We start from the raw sequence: 20,000 nt of genomic DNA on the forward strand, positions 1-20,000 counted from the left end.
TATTTAAAATAGAAATTTTACTGTCACTTTTGATCAATTTAATGCATCCTTGCTCCATAAAAATATTCATGTCTTAAAAAAAAACGTACTGACCCTAAACGTTTGAATGGTAATTTACGTGCTTCCTAGCATCCTTGTTTTTAATGTGACTATATGTGTGTGTGTATGTGATCAGAAGCTACAGGGTCGCCATTCATCCACTTCTCACGATGAGAGAGGCGCAGACTCGGTTTCTAGCCGACAAGAGGAGGATCTCTGTGTGGCTGGTCGTGGCCTGGCAAGTTACCGGGCGGATACGATGGGCAGCCAATCAGACTGCAGTGAGAAAGACTCCAACCTTCTGGACAGCAGTAATGATGCAGACAGCGAGGCCTCTGAGAGCGAATGGTCTCCTCGAATCCCATCTGTATCCGGTCATAGTAGCACATCAGATAAAGTCTTAACCACCACGACTGCAACCACAACGGCACACAATCCAAGTCTAAAACCTAACCTGAGTACAAGCCACACTCCCTTAGCCCCCATTAGACCTCAGCAGGGCGGCGCTGTAGAGCAGCTTGTCAGTGCTGTGTCCAAGCTGGGCCTAGTGCACACTTCCACCGACACACTGCCGGTCAGCCACAGCCCAGAGGAACCAACTGAAATCCGGGAGAGAGACCGTCAACACCACCAAGGGGCCTTCCAAGCCCTCTGTCACAGCTACACCCCCAGCTCTAAAGAGTGCTCGGTACAGTCCTGTCTGCATCAGTTCACCTCTGTTGAGCTGCTCATGGGCAACAACAAACTGCTTTGTGAAAACTGCACTGAATGGAGGCAGAGACAGATGAAGAGGAGTGGTGTGTATTCTCACAGAACTATTCTCATAGCAATAGTAACTGTTTTCAACATTGATAATAATTAGAAATGTTTCTAGAGGACCAAATCAGCATATTAGAATACTAAAAAATATAGTAAAATAGAAAAGTTATTTTAAATTGTAATAATATTTCACAATTTTACTGTATTTTTGCTCAAATAAATGCAGCCTTGGTGTGCATGAGACTTAAAAACTAATTAAATTTTAGAAATGTAGTGTATGAAATATATGTAAAGATATACTATTCACCAGTATATCAAACAAACATTTGGCCATATTCATAAAACATGGGCCAAACAAAGTTTGATCTGGCAATTAATGGACAATTAATGCTCAGAAACTGGCTCTGCTTGTGATTTATGAGGGCCCAAGGTCTAAAATGTAGCCGTTTTAAATATTAAACATTCTAAGTTTTTTTTTTGTTTTTTTTTGGCCCAACTATGTGCTTGCCATCGTGTTAAGCATTGCAATTTCTGTCATCAATTTCTGCCTATTCATTCATTAAAAAAATGCCTTGTTCCCTCCTTATGCTTTCTGTGGTGTAGACAAGATTCAGAATTAACACTTTATGGGTGGTAAGATACATTTATGGCTGGTAAATTAGTCAAAAAGCTTGAGTGTGTAGTTCTCCTTAACACCATTTGTTGCCTGTCACTTGTTTTATATGTATGTTTCAGATAAGAAGGCTGAGAAAGTGTACACCAGTGCCCGTAAACAGATGCTCATCTCTGCGCTTCCTCCGGTGGTCACTCTTCACCTCAAACGCTTTCACCAGGTATTTCACTCATAGAACTTGCACTCGTCATTTGTGTTGCATAAGTACATTTTTGTGTCATTTGAGCCAGTTTGTTACCTAAACACAACTGCAACAATATCATCACTATTAGACAATGTCAAGTTTATATTGATGATATGCTATTTTCATCTTCAGAGTCTATTAACAGAGCATACTTTAGAAAAAAACGATTATAAAATCTATAATCATGTTTTTCCGAGCAAGGTTATGTTATGTGCTGCTTTGTGTGCCGATGCAGTGATTGAGCTGTCTTCACTTTCGCAGGCTGGGATGAATCTGAGGAAAGTTAATAGACATGTGGACTTTCCTCTTATGCTGGACCTGGCTCCTTTCTGCTCTGCTAATTGTAAGGTACTGATCGGAGTTCTATATAAAGATCAGTGATTTATGAATCTGCGCAGTTCTTTAACGTGTAAGTGTGCGGTATTAATTTAGTATTTATGCGTGTGGCAGAACCTCGGGTCAGGAGAGCGTGTGCTTTACAGCTTGTATGGCATTGTGGAACACAGCGGATCGATGCGAGGTGGGCACTACGCGGCCTATGTGAAGGTCCGCACGCCTCAGCGTAAACCTGAGCAGCGCAGGAACCAGTCAGGTACAATGCCTCCAAGGCAGCATATAGTTTCCATGTGTGCGTCAATATGTTTTCCCTGCAGCTGGTTCTGAAAGGCCTGAATAACCTGTGGGTAAACAAAGGGTTGATTTTATCCTGGCATTGGTCCCTCATTCACCACAACCTTGAAGATGCAGCTTGTTCAGTAAAGGCCAATCGGATTTTTTTTGTTGTTGTCGATATATAAATTCGTTCTTCTCTACTCAATACTCAAGGAAAGAGCCTGCCTTTCAGCAGCATTTGGAATAGAAAGTGAAAAACCCACGGAGAGCTGAGAGAAAAGAGTGTGTACCCTCGGTAGTTAACTGTTGTACTGCACAAATTCAAATTGAATTGCTGTAATGAAGGTACAAGGTGAGGGTGCAAGACTCTATGAAAGGCAGCAGGGCAAATACATAATCTTTACCTTTTTCCAGTCGTTCTTGTGTTTGCGTTTTTAGAACCAGAAAAGACAAAAGTGAATAAAGAGGGTCAAATCTGCAGGGATGTGTATATAACTCCTGAAGTATCACATTGTGTTCGAAATGTGACATTTCATTAGAATGGGTTCAGGTGATGATTGTTTGGGTCTTTTCAAATCGAAGGTTATTATGAGATTGATTGACTTGCACTTAAAGACTAAATGATTGATTTCAAATATAATGTTAAATGGCTAGAAATCAAAGAAAAAATAACATTTAATAAAATATTTAATTTATTTTAAATGCACATACATTTTCATTTCAATGTTTACAAGTTTTAATATTAGGTGCGATTTAAAAACTGCAATTAATTATTTTTTATTTAATTCACAGCCTATTTTTTATCTTCACTTGGTTGTGTTTCACTGTTTAATAATAACACTGATCATTAATAGTGCAATCTGGATGTGTTTTTGATGTTCAGCCTCATCTCAGCCACTTTGTGTTCCTCTGAATACCAACATCTCTGTATGTTTTTTAGGTTCCAGAGAGGCCAGTTCAGCCCCACAAGGCCAGTGGGTGTATGTTAGCGACACCAACGTACAGACTGTACCGGAGTCCAGAGTGCTGAACTCTCAAGCTTATTTACTTTTCTACGAAGAACTGCTATAGAGCCGTGCGGCCGCGTGAATGCGACACGATCCAGATGAATGCAACAGGCAATATCAGCTCAGTCAACCGCGAGCACTTACTGCATGCCTATATCCTTTTATTTTAATGTAGGAAGGATTCCATATACTGAAAGCTTGGACTTTTGACTCATTCATTACTCAAGGTTATCTGAATTCAAATAGGGAGCCATTATTATTGATGTAAAATAATATTCTGAAATTTAAGTTATTTATATTTTACAGCTAATATTTGAGTTTAACATTAGTGTGTGTGTGTGTGTGTGTGTGTGTTCATTTTGCTGGAGAAATTGCCAAAGAGTAATTTAGGGTAAAAATATGTATAGAATATATTATATGAGAGGGAGGATTGTGCCAAAAGAGTCTATAACCTTTGTTGTGAAAGGGAAACTCAGCACAATATGCAGCTGTTGCTTTCAAAGCCGTTTAAACTGCACTGGATCACACAAGCTATTCACTGCACAAACATCATGTCATGATTTGTTAGGAGGCAATATTACATTCACAAGGCTGATTGACAACAATATAATAAATTGCAATTTGTTGATTTTCATTCATTTATTATTTTTGTTAGCACATTTAACTTTGATTTGCTTGGTCAAGACTAATTTTTCATGTGGTTTTTTTTTTCAATGTATCAATAGTTAGACAGAGTGGGCCCTCCTGTAAGGTTTTATGAATTTACAACTGAGATGTAACACATTTCTCAATATCTAATGGTTAAGGAGTTGGTATAATATTCCTGGACTTTGCCTCATGCCTAACTAAATATGAATAGAAAACAGTTTTCTATATTATTATTTTTCACACACGACTACATCAGATCAGTGCCTACAGTTTATGAAAGCTGAGATTGTTTGTGCATGCCTTTAGCAAAGTATTAAATTCATATAAGAGTATAAAGAGAATGATTTGTGTATATACCGATTAGAATTATACATAATTGTATGTAAAAAATGAATCATGTTCAATACTATTTATTCTGTTTCCTGGGCAGATATTGTAACACCATAGATTTGTGTGGTGTGCAAGGCTTCAGGGTTCCTCAAGCTGTTCTTTTGCTTGAATTTTGTGAATATAATCTAGTATAAATCGTTAAATACATTTAGTTGACAAAAACCTTTGAGTGGGCTGAACTGTTTTGTGATTTATGGGCGTCTTCTCTCTATCTCTATCTCTCTCTCTCTCTATCTCTCTATGTTGTCGACCATTAATCTCCACTGTCTCCACAAATTCCAGAATGCCATTTTCACTGTCCACGGCTGCGATGCGGCATGACGGGTGAAAAGCCGTGCTGTTTTAGACCATGTCGCTGACTGGTGAAGAGGAGGTGGGTGTGGAATGCAGAAAAGGGCAACGTCCGAAACGATCCCGTCCTCCTGCCTTCCTCCTCTCCTCATTCTGTGACATTCAGATCAAGCTGTTAGACAGTTATCAGTTACAACCGAGTGTAAAGACACCAACAAGAGTGCGCAATCTTTTTGAAGCGTGTGTCTATTTTTAAAGCAGTGCTCTGGTTCTGGGACATTGTGCCGGTGATTTAATGTGAGTTAATGATAGGATGTGTTCCCTCAGTCTGAACTGACAGAGAAACCTGATCTGGGAGACGGGTGGAGATGCTTTTGCTTTCAAAAGAACCCGCTGAATGTGAAGACATGTCAGGTTGGGAAAGGGTTTTTGCTTTTCTTCATACCTTCAGGGCAGACATAACAAGTGGTTAGAGATGATGCTTGTTATCTTTTTTGACCCAGCTGTGTTTCTGGTTTACTCAACGACATGTAACCTCTTCTGTCATTCTTGCAAATGCTACTCTGTCTGTTTGGGGTGGCAGCACAGTGTTACACTTGTCTGAGGCTGGGTCAATTGTATTCCCTGTCACTGGACTCTAGAAACTAAATACTAGAATCGGTATGATGGATAGGATATCAGAGCTCTATTTAAGTGGCGGCCATCTCATTTCTTGCTATTGAACCAGTACTAGCGTGTGCATTTATCTGCTATTATGTGTTGAAGATGCCAGAGATGTTCTCTGGATGTCGGGTGTATTCAGCTCTTGGATGCTTTACATTATTAGTTTGTTGAAGGTTTGGCTTTAAATTCCTTCATTCCATACAAGCTTCAGTAACAGTGTGGTATTGATTTGCTCACTGAAACGATCAATACCACACTGCGCTCCTGTCTTAGAGATTAAATTCAGTTTTCACAAACTGCAACCAGAGAACCTAAAAGGAAAGACTATTACATTCCATTCTTATAACAATACATATCTAGTATGTTTATTGTCAATATATGGGAATATATGTAATTTTGAGAATGTAACTGCATTATTCCAACAGTTGAATCACATTTTCACAATACTGTTTCATATAAATGGTCCAGTAGTAAGATAAATTCCATGTAGTCTCTAAATTATTATAAGGTCCTGAAAATGGCTTCCATAATAATTATAAAAACCTATTAACCAATTTTATGCTTAGTCATTTTTAAACTTGATTTATAATATGCAGAGGTGTGTCACTGTTTCCATTCTGCTGGGCTCCTGGTCTTACTTTTTTAAGCTGATCTATAGATTCATTATTATAGTTGTTCATTATCAGTCATTATGAGACAAAACATGCTATAAAATAACTAAAAATCAAGAAGCTGAGATTATTTTTAATTTATGAACCAGGAATCCCAAAGTCCTGAAAAACCTTGGTATATGAGGGAATTTTAAAAGTGTAATTGGGTCATCCTTGGGATGTGGTGCCTTTTATGTCCCCAGTAAAAATCATGATCTTACTGCCTTAAAATGTTAAAAAATATGAATTTTAAACCTGTCTTAGTCATAAATAACACCATTTCAACTTTAAGCATATTGAAGTTGATTAAAAAAAGTAATTTAAAACATTTTACAGCATTTTTTACAAGCAGCTTTGTCATTACAGAAGTACCAAAAATATATTGGGCAGCGGGGGACTTTTGAGTAAAAAGGGTTGAGAACCGCTGACTTAGATTCATCCATAGACTTGATGATGTGCAGAAATTTGTATGTATAAAACAAACAAGCATTACATTTTATAAAGTTCTAAGGGTAATTTAGACAATTTCAGTTATACTTTTTAGTTTATACAGTAAGATCTTATTAGATTTTAGAGGATTATTATTGTTATTTAAAAAATATTATAATAATTATAAATTATAATAATGAAAAATGTGTAGAAATAGTGTTTCTAATTTTATTTTTATTCATATGATCTTCACGCATATCCACCATGATATCCACTAGAGGGCCTGTGGGGTGAGGTCACTGTTGTTGTTGGCATTGTTTCCGGGTCATCATTTCATCGCCATTTTACTTTTGAGAAGTGGAGAGGTAAGGAATGGCAACGTGTCTGTAATTCTTCAGCGAACTCCTTCAGAGTCCTGCGCTTCTCATTGGGATCAATTGCGGAGATTAGGGAACTAGTGCATTTTGTGCGTTTATTATTATTATTATTAAATTTTTTTTGATGAGTGTTGATGTTGTAGACGCGCGGCCTAATGCTTGCATAGCCAGATTGACGACGACGCTTGTGTTACTTTTACTCTTGTCATAATTATATTCAGTGAAATACGGAAAGGTAAATGCACAGAAAGACTTTGTAAAGCACGGGTGCATGTACCATCCTAGTCTGGTTTTGCAGTAGTCTGATTGCGATTGTGTTTTCTCTGCTGTGTGTCTTCGGAACTGCAGCTGTGCGGGTTACATTACAAATATAATGATCCGCAATGAAAAAGGAGGGTTTGTTTTTCATGTCCTTATAGGGAAACTGCTAGGCAAAACAAGTCTTAAATGCTCTATTTGCTGTCACCCTTTTTCCCCTGTTAATTATGTGCAAATAAAGTGTTTGTTTCATGCACATCTGCGTGTGTATTGCACAAAATGTTTTTTTAGATATTAGTGCTGCATAATCTAACAAATAGGCTTCTGGCACAGGAATCACAAGGTGAGAGATGTGGGACCAGGGAGGACAACCCTGGCCTCAGTGGCCTCTGGGCTCACAGCAGCAGTGGATGCAGTCGTTTCAGCATCAGCAGGATCCAGGTTAGGCCGTTGTTCTTATCTGACTGAGATGGCATACACTGATCATCTACTCTAGTTTAAACTGCTAGGTGGTTTTGCAGGTCAAGTGGACTGGGCTGCTCTAGCACAAGCATGGATAGCACAGAAAGAGTCCACCGGAGGGGTTGCCGACCAGCCAGTGATTCAGCCCAATGGCCAGGAGATGCAGAACATGGAACCTCCAGCCCATAATAACCATGGTGCCTTTCCAGGCGATCCCAATTTTGGCAGGGGTTGGCAACCAGGTGAGAGAATTTTTTCAGTTTGACCATTGGGCATTTTAAAGAATGTCAAATAAAAGAAATTGAGTAAATCATGCGTCCAGTTTAAGACTCATTGCTTACTGCATTGTTTGTGTCACGCCATGAAATGGAAATTTTATAAATGCGTCTTATCTTAATGATCTTATTGTGAATAGTTAATCCAAGCATGTTTTATTTTTTTATATGTTTAATTAAATGAACTTGATCTTCTGATGAAACGACAGAATTCTCAGTGGTGTTGTATGTCACCTTAAACCCCGCCCCTTTCTTAAAATCGACTATAAGCTCATTCAGATCTGCTTTCATCCAGTCAACAACCAATGGATTGTTTTCATTTTTTATTCATATATAAACATTGCTCAATTACTATTGGAAATCTCATCTAAATGTTTGCTCGCTCAGTGTATTTGTGTTTTCAATGGACCAATGGTCCCCTTCCTACTTTTTTATTGGTTGATAATTCATTTTGCTCATATTTACTTAAAGGGATAGTTCACCCAAAAATTAAAATTAGCCCATGATTTACTCACAACTCAAGTCTAGGTGTATGACATTCTTCTTTCAGACGAATACAATCAGAGTGAAATTAAAAATGTCCTGGCTCTTCCGAACTTGATAATGGCAGTGAATGGCTGTTTCTGTTTTGAAGTCCATAAAAGTGCTTCTATCCATCATAAAAGTGCTCCATACGGAAAAATATTCATATTTAAACTTTACAAACTGTAATCTCTAACTTCCTCTCTAACTGTCGTACGTGCGTTCACGAGACACTGGCGTTCCAGCGTATCATTTGATTGAAAGCAGAAGTAGCCCTTTCCTATAGGCTGCAGCTAAAGGGTTGCAAAAGGATAAACTATGGTCGGAATTTCAAAAACCAAAAATATTTTTTTAGTGTCAGCCAAAATCATTTACTGAAATGTTAATGCTTAATTAGCACTTTTCTGATACCTTTTAGTGCGTTTAATTTGCACCACTTGTATAAGCTACAACAAATAAGCGTGTTTAGCAATGTAGATGCATTTTACAGTCACCAAAAATGCTGCTAGTGTAGCAATATGGAAAATTTGTTCAGCTGAAATATCGAAAGATCGAGACAACTGATTTAATTCATCAACTGATAACTGATAACACAACACCCTGAACAGCATACCGTGTTCAAATACCCACTTAAACACTTTTTCTACTTAAATATGCCAGTGCTGATTATAACTGCACAGCTGATAAGTTAAAAGTGTTTAAAATGTGATCTTACTTGCGGATTGTTTATAGAGTGGGCAATGCATAGCCAGCCTCCTCATCCCCCTCCAGAACAAGCATGGATTCCCCCTGGCCAAGGACCGATGGATGTCGTCAACCCGTCAGAAGACAGTAACAGTCAAGATAGTTTGGAATTTCCTGGAGACCCACACCATGGGGGCTTTCCTCAAAACAGTCATGGGTTTGGGGGTCAGCCTGAGCCTTACCCTATTGGCCCAGTTGGTGTCAATCAATTTGATTATCAGGTACGCTTGCTTAGGTCTGGGTTATCAAAAGTTATTTCCAATTTCCTAATGTCTGTTTTAGTTACATTTATGTCCATTTCACCTTAGCATGGAGCAGCTCCAACGGGGGCAGCATATGGACCACCCTCCACCGGGTTTCATGCACCTTATTGGCCTGAAGGACCGCAGAACAGAAGAGAACGGCTTCCTACCTTCAGACCAGAACGGCCCAGATCCCCCAACCAGATGGGAATAAAACCAGAGACGCCTACTCTTGGTGAATATAAATATTGATTAATGTAGATGCATATGGGCCATAACACACCAACAATAATTTTTTCAGTCGATTAATCTATTGATCATTTTATTTATTATTTATTTTATCCATTTATTTTTTCAGATTAATCGAATAATCCAGTGTTTTAATTTTTCCACCTAAATATTTTTATTTTTTCCTTCTTCTGAATAGTCGATTAATCATTTGGCTAATTTACCAATAAAGAATAGCCGGAACTAATTTATGTATGAACTTTTAGATGCATTTGTGCAGAGCACCATTTTATTCGGTCTCCGTTTTAAAAATTCCCACACTTTAGATCGGGCTCAATTTTTGTAATAACGGCTGATTTTCGGCATGCCCAGGAGTTTGAGCCACAATCACTTGGAATGAACATTAACCGTATGATATTAACCGTACAATTTACATAATTTTACCTGAGCATTCTAGTGCATGAGAACATGAGCCCCATCATGATTGATATTCAAATTGGCAAACAAGTGTTGCTGTTAAAGACATTTGTTTCCTTACACACATACACTAGTTCAGTGTTTCCCAACTTTTTTTCAGTCACGGCACCCTTTGAAAATGTAAAAAAATTTGTGGCACCCTACACTAGTGTTGTCACGATACTACTTTGATACGATACCTTTAAATGTATAGATTTTCAATACCACAGGGAAGAACCACCTACTGTCATATAGATATTTTTAATATTATATAAAAAAAATGTCAATCCATTGAAAGTCTTGGAATCAGTCATTTCTTCTGAAGAGATCACTTTTTATGATTACATATTTAATTAAGGCTTTTATTCATTTATAAACATTGCTCAGTTACTATTGGAAATCTCATGTTTGCTCAGTGTATTTGTGTTTTTATATTGGGATAATTTTGTAATAAATGCACAAGGTAGCTTGTTTTTAATATATTTTATAATGTAGTAATTTCACAGTTAATCTCCAAATTAATGTAGAAACAACAAAGACAGTATGTTTTAAATAATTGTTTAATGGCATCTTTTTATGAATTGAAGGCCAGTATCACTGATACCAATACTGCTACTTATGTCTTCAATTATTATTTTTTTCTTCAGTTTTAAACATTAATTATCGCCATTCAACACTACAGTATAATTGAAAGCTATCAATTGTAACATTTATTAGGCTCCAAAAAATATATATTGTTATATACACAGAAATTGAATAAAGTTATCAAACACTTTAGTCTTCACTGCATAAGTTATAAATTAAATATAATTAATCCTTATTAAAGCTACAAGTGTTCTTTAGTCAAGAGCAGTGAGTAATTTTCTGTTACCTGTGTTTTTTGATTTGACAACACAGATGTGTTTATGTGAATACACGGCAAGACAGACATTGTGACAATATTTTCGTGTGATTTGACCGTAAGCGCAACAAGCCATGGAAATGAAATAATGCGCAACCCCTGCAATTCAACACCGAAAACGTACAATTTGCATTTTTATTATATGTGTGGGTTATTTGTTATTCGAGACATCCGAGATTTATGGTACATAATATATTTATTTATTTTTCCACACTTTAGCAATTTTAAAATGTTTGATGGAGTTTTTACACGGCACCCCGTTGGGAAACGCTGTGCTAGTTGACAGTCACTAGTAGTCTTTGCGGTGTGTTCAAGTGCAGCTTTTTGGCGAAGGCGCAGCCGACATGAGGCAACAACACCTTCACCTTCCGTCGCTGTTAGTTCTTTGACGTCGACTTGGTGTGTCAGGGCCTTAAGAAAAACTCCTGTTATAGAGGGATGCACATGGTAACACTGTCTTGGTTCTAGATGCTGTTAAACGAAGGACCTTGCCGGCATGGATTCGAGAAGGCCTGGAAAAGATGGACCGTGAGAAGCAGAAAAAGTTGGAGAAGGAGAGGATGGAGAAAGAGCGTGCTGAAATGGCAATTAATGAAAGGGATAGCGATATAGTAGAGGAGGAAGGTGATGGGCCTCGGTTGCCACGCAAGAGCAAATTTGTAAGCATCTTTTTCAGAATCTGTTTACAGCGAAGGAACCTGCTGAGGTTACTTTGGCAACTGTTGTCCCAGGGTTCACTGACATGCACAAATGTTCATTGACGATCATTATTATCTTAAGTAATTCAAAGACCTCATGAAATGGCTCGACAAGCACAATTTTATTTCTCTTGTTGATGTATTTTCCATTGAAACATTGAGTTTGTACGCTACTTTTCAAAAGTATGAGGTTAGTAAATGTTATAAAGAAATTGCTACTTTTATTCAGAAAGGGCTGCATTAAATTAATCTACAGGCAGTAAAAACTTTTACATTGTTACCAGAAAATTCTATTTCAAATAATATTTTGAACTTCCTATTCATTAAAGAATTCTGAAAAAATAAATGACAGTTTCTAAAAAATATATTAAGAAGCATAGCATAAGAAATATTTCTTGAGCGCCAAATCAGCATATTAGAATGACTTCTGAAGGATCATGTGACACTGAAGAATGATGTAATGATGCTGAAAATTCAGCTTTGCCACCACAAGAGACTTTTTCAGGCCCAAACTTTTGAAAAGTAGAGTATATCTGCTACAACTTATAGGCATAAACTAGCACATGGATGGCCTTAAAACTATCTGACAGGGACTGAGCCACAAAACTTCCAATTAATTTCATGGAGTCTTTTAAGTTGTTACATTGCTTGTTAGCTGTTGCACCCTAACACTAAAAAATACCTCTCGGCGCTAATGTCATCCGCTAGCATGTGGTCTCTGGTCCAATCATCTACTCCTCTTTAATTCAGGACAGTGATGATGAGGATGGTGAAGATGGTGCCGGCGAGGATGGTGAATCTGGGAGGAGGCTGGAGTTTGGTGGTAGAACTTCTCCTGTTCAAGAAGACCAAAGTGAACCAGAAATGACAGAAGAGGAGAAAGAGTTTCAGCTGGTATGTTCACACAATCCTCTGTCTTTGCATTCACACTCGTGGCTTGTGCTTCTCACCGTTCTTATTTGCTTCTTATAGATGCTGATGACTAAAACTCTTCTCACCGAAGTTCTCCTTGAAGTCACAAATGAGGAGATCTTCCTACTGGCTAAAGAGACTCATCGCAGAGCCACTAAAGGTCTGCTCCTGTTCTCTTCTGTCCGTGCAACTGTGCCTTCACGTTTAATTCTGAGGAAGAGCCACATTAGACTTGGTTATGAGTTGACTGATATATTATATATACATGAAGATTTTTTTATCTGACTGATGCACCTTGGTAATACTTTGATAAGCAAAAGTATATTTCTTCATCGGCCATTCTATGCTAATGCAACAGAAGATGAAAACAAACCGCAGAGGGTGGGTGGATATGGTCACATAGATGCAGTTAAATGCAATCTTTCAAAGGGTTCCCAGTCAAATCCGTTCCTAGATTTACTTCCTGTAAAACAAGTACTTCCTCACTTCTGTGTTTGCCAGATGGCTTCTCATTTCGAAAGTGACACTGCATTAGTACAGACTGGTTTTCTCCTCCACTGTTTGCCTGTTTGACAGATTTTGTGTGATAACCTTTTTCTTCTCTCCATCCTTTTTTTTTCTTTTCTTTTCCTTTTTTTCCTTTTTTTTTTTTTTTGCCAAAGGCAGCTCTTGTGAATAGTGCATATGTGTACCCTCATCTCTAGAGACTCTTGCCTATTCGAAAGTGGTGGCTGTATGTGTTTTAACATGTTGTTCCTGTTGTTGATGTGAATCAAAGCTCCTGCAAAACAGCTGGCACAGTCAAATGCACTGGCTTCTCTGACCGGCCTTGGTAAGTGTCTTTACATTTAGGTCCTCCGGGGGGGTGGGGGGAATTAAACGGGGGTGTGGGGGTTCTCAGCTCTCTAATGAACTTTGTTACAAGCTCAAGAGCTCAAGCAGCAGATCTTCTCAAAATGGTTAGCTTCCAGCAACACTTTATAGAAGATTATTAAAACGCATGCTTCTTTAATTAAGGTGGGCTTTAGTGAAGTATTATGTAGTCGAGTAGGTGAGAAAGGAGGGACTGTTAGCTTGCGACTATGAATGCTATGCTCCTGCAGTCCGTTATAAGAGGGGGGCTTTGTTGCCGCAGGAGGGCTGGGTGAGTACGGCTCGGACGAGAGTGAGGATGAGGAGCGGAGTGTGAAAGGGTCGGATTCATCAGATACAGACGATGAAGAGCTGCAGCACCGCATTCGCCAGAAACAGGATGCCTTCCGTCGCAAAGAGAGAGAGGAGCAGCAGCTGCAGGAGAGGCTGGCACTGGAGGTACAGACTATAAAAGGTACGTACATCCCGAGGATGTGTATATGTATACACGCATATCAGCATCAAAAATATCAGCAGCAAACTGTCATTATCACCAAAAACGTGTGTATATATGTATGTAAATGTGTATATAATTCAAAATTAATCTAAATAAATGATATACATTTAATGTATATCTTTTAATATTTAATTTACAAAAATATATGAAATATAAAAATATATATGAATGTGTGCCTGTTCTATTTTTTATAATTATAAAAAAAGGACAAATAAATATAAAAAATATATACACTGTATTATTGAATGTTACAAAGTATATTTTGTAATATATATATATATATATATATATATTGTTTTATTATAGAATAACTTTTCTATTTTAAAATGTTATTTATTCCTGTGATGGCAAAGCTGAATTTTCAGCATCATTATTCCTGTCTTCAGTGTCACATGATCCTTCAGAAATCATTCCAGTAGACGGATTTGGTGCTTAAGAAACATTTATCAATGTTGATACATTTGCTCAATTAAATACATATTTGCTATATATATATATATATATATAAAATAAATTACCGGTAGTGTGTTTTTTTTGTTGTTTTTTGTTGTATTAATAATTGTTTATTTTGTGTTATTAGTTGACAAAGAACATAACTATTATTCAACCTTGTTAAATGTGTATTCAATAACTTTTTGTGTTTGTGTTTTCAGAAGATTTGGCATCGGAAAGAGTGAGCAGAGAGAGGGCAGGTTATGAGGAGCAGACAGATTCCAAACACAAACAGGAAGTTAGGGAAAGGGAGGCAGAGCCTACAGTAGAGCGACGCAGGTCGCGTAGTGAGCCTGAGGTCAGTGAGGTCAAGCGTGCGAGCAAAGAGCACACAGGGCGTAACGGAGGAAGTGCCAGCCCCTCGCCGAGTGAGCGACGTAGCCGCACCTCCAGCTCTAGCTCTTACAGCAGCCGGTCCTCTTCATCCTCCTCATCCTCCTCTCGTAGCTCCTCCCGCTCCTCCTCTCCTAGAAGGAAAAGGCGACGCAGCCGCTCCGCCTCTCGCGGGACTCGCAGGCGCAGCCGAAGTCGCAGCTCTCGCAGGCATCACTCAGAGCGCGACAAGGGCAGAGACAGGAGGCGGAGCACCGAACGTTCCTCTCGTCACAGGAAGCGTAGCCAATCGCGGCAGCGCAGATCCAGCAGGGGCCGCAGGAGCAGGTCCAAAGCCAGTCGCAGCCGCAGCAGAGAGAGGAGGCGCAGCAGGGACCGCAGGCGCAGCCGGAGTCGCAGTACGAGCCGCAACAGGCGGAAACAAAAAGCCTCAAGCAGGGACAGAGACAGGAGGAAAGAGAGGAGCCGGAGCCACGACAAGGAGAAGAAGAAAAAAGAGAAGGAATTAGATAAAAAGAAAGACAAACAGAAGGGCAAGGAGAAAGAGGGCGAGGGCAGTTCAGTAAGGGATGAGGAAGACTATGGCAAATCGAGGCGGAAAAAGGAGAGCGAGAGGACTGACTCTCACAGTGAGAGGTTTTCACGGCAAGACAGCAAATCTAGCAAGAAAGGCTCCACCAAAGCTAGCAAGAAGTATTCCGATTCAGAGTCCAGCAGGAGCAGGTCCCCTTCCCCTGAGGTTAGCAAAGAAAAAAAGTCTAAGAAATCTAAACGTAGTCGATCAAGGTCAACGGAAAAATCTCACAAGTCTGGTAAGAAGGCAAGCCGCAAACACAAGTCTAAGTCACGATCAAGGTAGTATCCATTTTCTTTCTACTTTTTATTTTATTTGTTGAACTGCTTTAATTGTTTGTGTGTGAATGATCAATAGTATTTAGAATGTCAACTGTTGCAATTCAAATTAGCTTCAAGTTCATTTTAAATTAGCATGGTACATTTAAATTCGCAATCACATAATGTTGAATGCATAATAGCCGAGTTATCCATAAATGGTTGGGCTGTGCTTCTCAAGTGCTACTGAGATTGATATAATTTCCCCCCTTTTCTCATTCAGTGTTGATCCAACAGCTGTTTAAGGTGTGTGTATGAAGCTCTGGATGTGATCTGTTCTAGTGATTGCACTAATAGTCTGTCTCCCATTTCTCTTGCAGATCCACGTCTCCCAGCCGTCGCAAGCGTTGAGGGGTGCTCTGCCTCTTATCTGTGCACTTCTTTTAAAATTCCATGAGTTAACAGGCTTGTCTCATTATCGAGGCAACGTTGTAGGTGAACTCTCCACTCCAAATCCCCTCACTCCCCTCATTCCCCTCATTTTGTAAATATATGGTATTTTTAAGTGTTGTCTTCAAAACGGATGATTTTGAATGATAGTTTCTTTTTTTGCCTTGTATTATGCAAGACTTAAGCATTCAAGTAGTCAATAGAACCTTGAAACTGTAACATTTTAAGAACCTAACACCAGAGGAAATAAATTCCCATTTAATGTAAATTGTTCAATAAAACAAGAATGATTCTTTCTGTCTGACATGGCCTGTCTCATTTTGTTTGCTGTTTGAAATGCCTTGTTCTGGGTGGAGACAGATTATCAGCAATGTAGAATTATTATGAGCATATTTACAATAAAATCTTCATTACATGATTTAGCATTGTCTATAAACCACATTCAGTGTTATTGGCACAACAATTAAAAGTTTGATCACTTACCTTCATGCTGTTTTAAACCTGTGACTTTTTTTCCCTCTATGTAACAAAAAGTGAAAATATTCTGCCATTATTTTCAATAAAAAGAAAGTGAGTGGGGATTGGGATCAACCTCCAAAAGCACTTTAAAGACGTCTCGTGCACTACTATTATTCTGGAACAAACATATTTTTAAGTTATTCACTGATAACCGTTAAGCACTGCGGTCGAACTGAGGCAGTGAGTTGAACTCGAGAACTGTATCAGACTGATTTTGTGAACTACATGCATTCTTCAAAAAATCTGTTTACATAGCAGAAATAAAGTCGTACATGTTTGAATTGACACGAGAGTATGATGAATTCCTATTTTTACGCCCACAAGCGACTTCACAGTACAGAGACTAGCGACAAAGTCGCTGGCAGTGTGAACGGGGCTTAAAGCCCCCAAAGTGTGTAATCGTTTCGATTAACATTGAAATCACTCGCGCCTGACGCGCTATTCGCTTTGCGCGAATTTCGTTAAGCTATAAACAATCAGTGAAAGACTAGCTCTAAGGACGCAATGATATTTTTTAAACTGTGTACAATGACATTACATTATTCTACTCACCCTTCAACCAATGAACATTAAAATTACATTTAAAAGGTATTTTCAACAGACCATGAATAACCCAAAAATTAATCTTTCCCAAGCAAAATCGGACGGTTAAATATCACTGTGGTGGTAATCTGTAACATACATACGTTGCCTTAATTATAAAAAAAGATTTAGGCTACTTCAGCATTGCGTGATACTATTTCAAAGTGGTTTCAGTCATTTTGACAGATAATAAATTGTATATATCTGTGAAAACAAACCTGGAAAGAGACGTGAGGATTTGAGGAGAATAAAAGAGAGATTCTTCGTGCATTCCAGTGAATTATAATGGCATATAGGCCTATATCGTAAATTAAATCGGGAGAACGGACCACAAATGTGCAGTATATGTTTACCTTTTTCATAATATTACAGCGGAATGCAAAAGGAAAAAAAGAAAATAATCATGAGGAAAAGAATGCAGTGACTGAAAAGAGCTCTGCCATAGATATTATTACATGTCACGTTAAAATACCAAGTGTTATTCTTAAATAAAACATGAAAAAAAAAACTGATAGCTCATTGAGTCAAACAGACGTATAAGCTTTATTTGTAGGGCAACCTTATGATTTGAAATGATTGTGCCACCCATAATTCAAAACCCAGTAGCCTAAACTCGTCATGAATAAGGTGAATCCAATTAGGGTCGATTTGACCCGCTCCATAAAGGGTGTACACAGATTTCAAACAGTGCACGAGGGTTAAAACATGTAGTATTAAAACGTATTCCACCTTTTCAGGTGAATAAAGTGTGTTGAAAGGGAATCAGTCGATACTACTACATTTGTTTATCCCAGTGTGGGATAGGAACGTTTAATTCCATTTTGAGTTTCTGCTCGGTCAGAAGTTCTGCGAACACGCCACGGTCACATTGGATTTAATGACTGAAGTGCTCATTTAAGATAAACTTACATGTGAGACACAATAAGATGCAGTCATGTACTCCAGTAAATTTGCACGATTAGCTTTCGGGCTGTTAGCAGAATCTACGTCCATATGCCGGCTAACCCGAAACGTGTCCTCTAAAGGGAAACCATTGCGTTCTGTGTGCAGCTGGACGGTGTGTCAGCATCACCGACAGAAGAATCAGCTGTCAAATGGGTGAGACTGATTTAATCGACTTAACAAGCGGGTATGCAGTTAAATGCATGCCTTTTTTTCTTCTTTAATTGGCCAGTTTTCTAGTTTACCCGTTCGTTGTGTTTTTGTTTACTAGCGAATCATAACGACATATAATTTGGAGATTTTAACATTCGTTTTCTTCTGCAGATTGACCCGTTTAAATGTCCGCACGGTTTCCCAGAGTACTGTCGACCCCGCCGAGGTGCGCAAGTTTCAGGCCATGGCGAGCAAGTGGTGGGACTTGCAGGGAGATTTTGCAGCCTTGCACTCCATGAATGACCTGAGAGTGCCTTTCGTACGGTGTGTACTTCTACGAATAAAAGTGGCATGACAGCACGATAGTATTTTTCTTTACCATCAGAAAGATTTTAGGTAATTATTTAAAAATGTATACTTCCCTTATACATTATTATACATATAACATTTTAACCTAAAGCTGATGATACATAGGGCAACTTGTTGAGCAATGTTGCTGGGCAATCTTGCCGAGCGATTGTTGCTTGGGCATTTTCCCATTGAAAATGGGCAATACATTTCTATCTGGATCATTTAGATCAGTCGTGGGCCATGTGTCTCATCTGGTTGCCCATTGACAGCAATATTGCTCATAAAGTTGCCCTGTGTATCATCACCTTAAGATCTGGTCTCCATTCATTTTAAATGATCTTGGTACTAATAAATGATGGTCAAAAAAGTTGCATGCATTACAGCTTTAAAAAATGTATGAATGAACAAAATACTGGTTTAAATAGGGTTGCACAAAAAAAAAAAAAAATATATATATATATATATATATATATATATATATATATATATATAAGTCTTTTAATTTATCAAAATTGGTCGTGTTAAATATTTATTTGTGCATTCTCATTTTCATCTACAATTACATTCAAGTGGCATAATCTGAAAACACTGTCTCTAAAAACAGTAAAAATGTAATAACTGTAACAAATTAGTGTTTCATTGTAAACTTATTTGTAAAAAAAAAAAAAAAAAAACATTTATTTTAATATCAGCTATTTTAGTCACAACATGGCTATAAATAATTTTAGTGACTAGATTTTTCAATATGCATCCCTAGTTTAAAATAGTTTTATTTGAGCTATAGAATATCACACCTACAACTTCCCAAAAGTGTTTCATGTTTTCCTACTCTACTGTTCAAATGTTTGTGGTCGGTAAGATTTGTAGTGTTTTTTTGTGAAAGCATTTATTTAATTGAAAATACAGTAAAAACAGTAAATTGTGAAATTTATTACACTTTAATTTGTTTCTGTTTTAATATATTTTAAAGTGTAATTTATTACTCTGATGCAAAGCTGATTTTTCAGCATCATTACTCTAGTCTTCAGTGTCACACGATCCTTCAGAAATCATTCCAATATGCTGATTTGCTGCTCAAGAAACATTTCTTACTAATATCAATGTTAAAAACAATTGTGCTGCTTAATATTTTTCTAGAAACTGTGAAACATTTGTTATTTGGAGATTATTTGATAAATGGAGCGCTCTATAGAACAGCAATTACTTGAATTGGTAATCTTTTGTTATGATGTAAAAGTCGTTACTGTCACTTTTGATCTTTTTAATACATCCTTACTGAATACAGATATTCATTTCTTTCAAATGCTTTCTTCATATTAATCATCTGAACTGAATCGTCTCTATTAATCAGAGTCAGGCTGTTATTTCAACAGTACTAGCATCTGTTACATTCTAGTAGAATGTCCACAGATAGAAGACAGAAGCTTCTGTCTCGTGTCCAGGTAATGGTGAAAGGGTGAGGACTAGAGATTATGTCTGTGTTCTTCTGTTTGCAGCTGTTTCCGCGAGAGTCAGGATGTGTATTGTGATTGTCATTGTAAGGTTTTCCCCTCGTCTC

At 38.0% G+C, this 20,000-nt stretch overlaps 3 protein-coding genes across 10 annotated transcripts in view; all 3 read left to right on the plus strand.

Annotated features, from left to right (window-relative positions):
* usp45 (ubiquitin specific peptidase 45) overlaps positions 1-3,908 on the plus strand; it is a 34,314-nt gene extending 30,406 nt beyond the window's left edge. The window contains exons 14-18 of the mRNA XM_084088404.1: positions 176-836; positions 1,534-1,631; positions 1,917-2,003; positions 2,106-2,247; positions 3,208-3,908. Of these exons, the coding sequence (XP_083944530.1) occupies positions 176-836; positions 1,534-1,631; positions 1,917-2,003; positions 2,106-2,247; positions 3,208-3,338 (1,119 nt within the window). The 3' untranslated portion in view covers positions 3,339-3,908. The remainder of the gene's footprint in view (positions 1-175; positions 837-1,533; positions 1,632-1,916; positions 2,004-2,105; positions 2,248-3,207) is intronic.
* Positions 3,909-6,655: 2,747 nt separating this feature from the next.
* Positions 6,656-16,199, plus strand: pnisr (PNN-interacting serine/arginine-rich protein). Of its 8 annotated transcripts, none has more exons than XM_084088397.1 (12): positions 6,656-6,710; positions 7,314-7,421; positions 7,502-7,684; positions 8,972-9,204; positions 9,292-9,460; positions 11,279-11,469; positions 12,259-12,402; positions 12,481-12,580; positions 13,199-13,252; positions 13,556-13,747; positions 14,443-15,469; positions 15,826-16,199. In XM_084088397.1, exons 2-12 carry the CDS (start codon positions 7,331-7,333, stop codon positions 15,854-15,856), a joined length of 2,415 nt encoding a protein of 804 aa, XP_083944523.1. In that variant the 5' UTR covers positions 6,656-6,710; positions 7,314-7,330; the 3' UTR covers positions 15,857-16,199. The 8 variants fall into 8 exon arrangements, with proteins under 8 accessions (XP_083944523.1, XP_083944527.1, XP_083944521.1 ...); XM_084088401.1 differs by having other exon boundaries at positions 14,446-15,469; XM_084088395.1 differs by having other exon boundaries at positions 6,686-6,710; positions 7,490-7,684.
* Positions 16,200-17,816: 1,617 nt separating this feature from the next.
* coq3 (coenzyme Q3 methyltransferase) overlaps positions 17,817-20,000 on the plus strand; it is a 5,664-nt gene continuing 3,480 nt past the window's right edge. The window contains 2 exon segments of the mRNA XM_084088409.1: positions 17,817-18,094; positions 18,263-18,415. Of these exon segments, the coding sequence (XP_083944535.1) occupies positions 17,931-18,094; positions 18,263-18,415 (317 nt within the window). The 5' untranslated portion in view covers positions 17,817-17,930.

This window comes from Abramis brama, assembly GCF_963993115.1.
Source record: "Abramis brama genome assembly, chromosome: 17".
Classification (NCBI taxonomy): Eukaryota; Metazoa; Chordata; class Actinopteri; order Cypriniformes; family Leuciscidae; genus Abramis; species Abramis brama.

Excerpts from the sequence above, each read along its gene's own strand:
- pnisr (XM_084088395.1), top strand. The coding sequence starts at position 7,331 with ATGTGGGACCAGGGAGGACAACCCTGGCCTCAGTGGCCTCTGGGCTCA. Across the intron at positions 9,205-9,291 it reads TCAATCAATTTGATTATCAG|CATGGAGCAGCTCCAACGGG; the intron begins GTACGCTTGCTT and ends ATTTCACCTTAG. Across the intron at positions 13,748-14,442 it reads GGAGGTACAGACTATAAAAG|AAGATTTGGCATCGGAAAGA; the intron begins GTACGTACATCC and ends TTGTGTTTTCAG.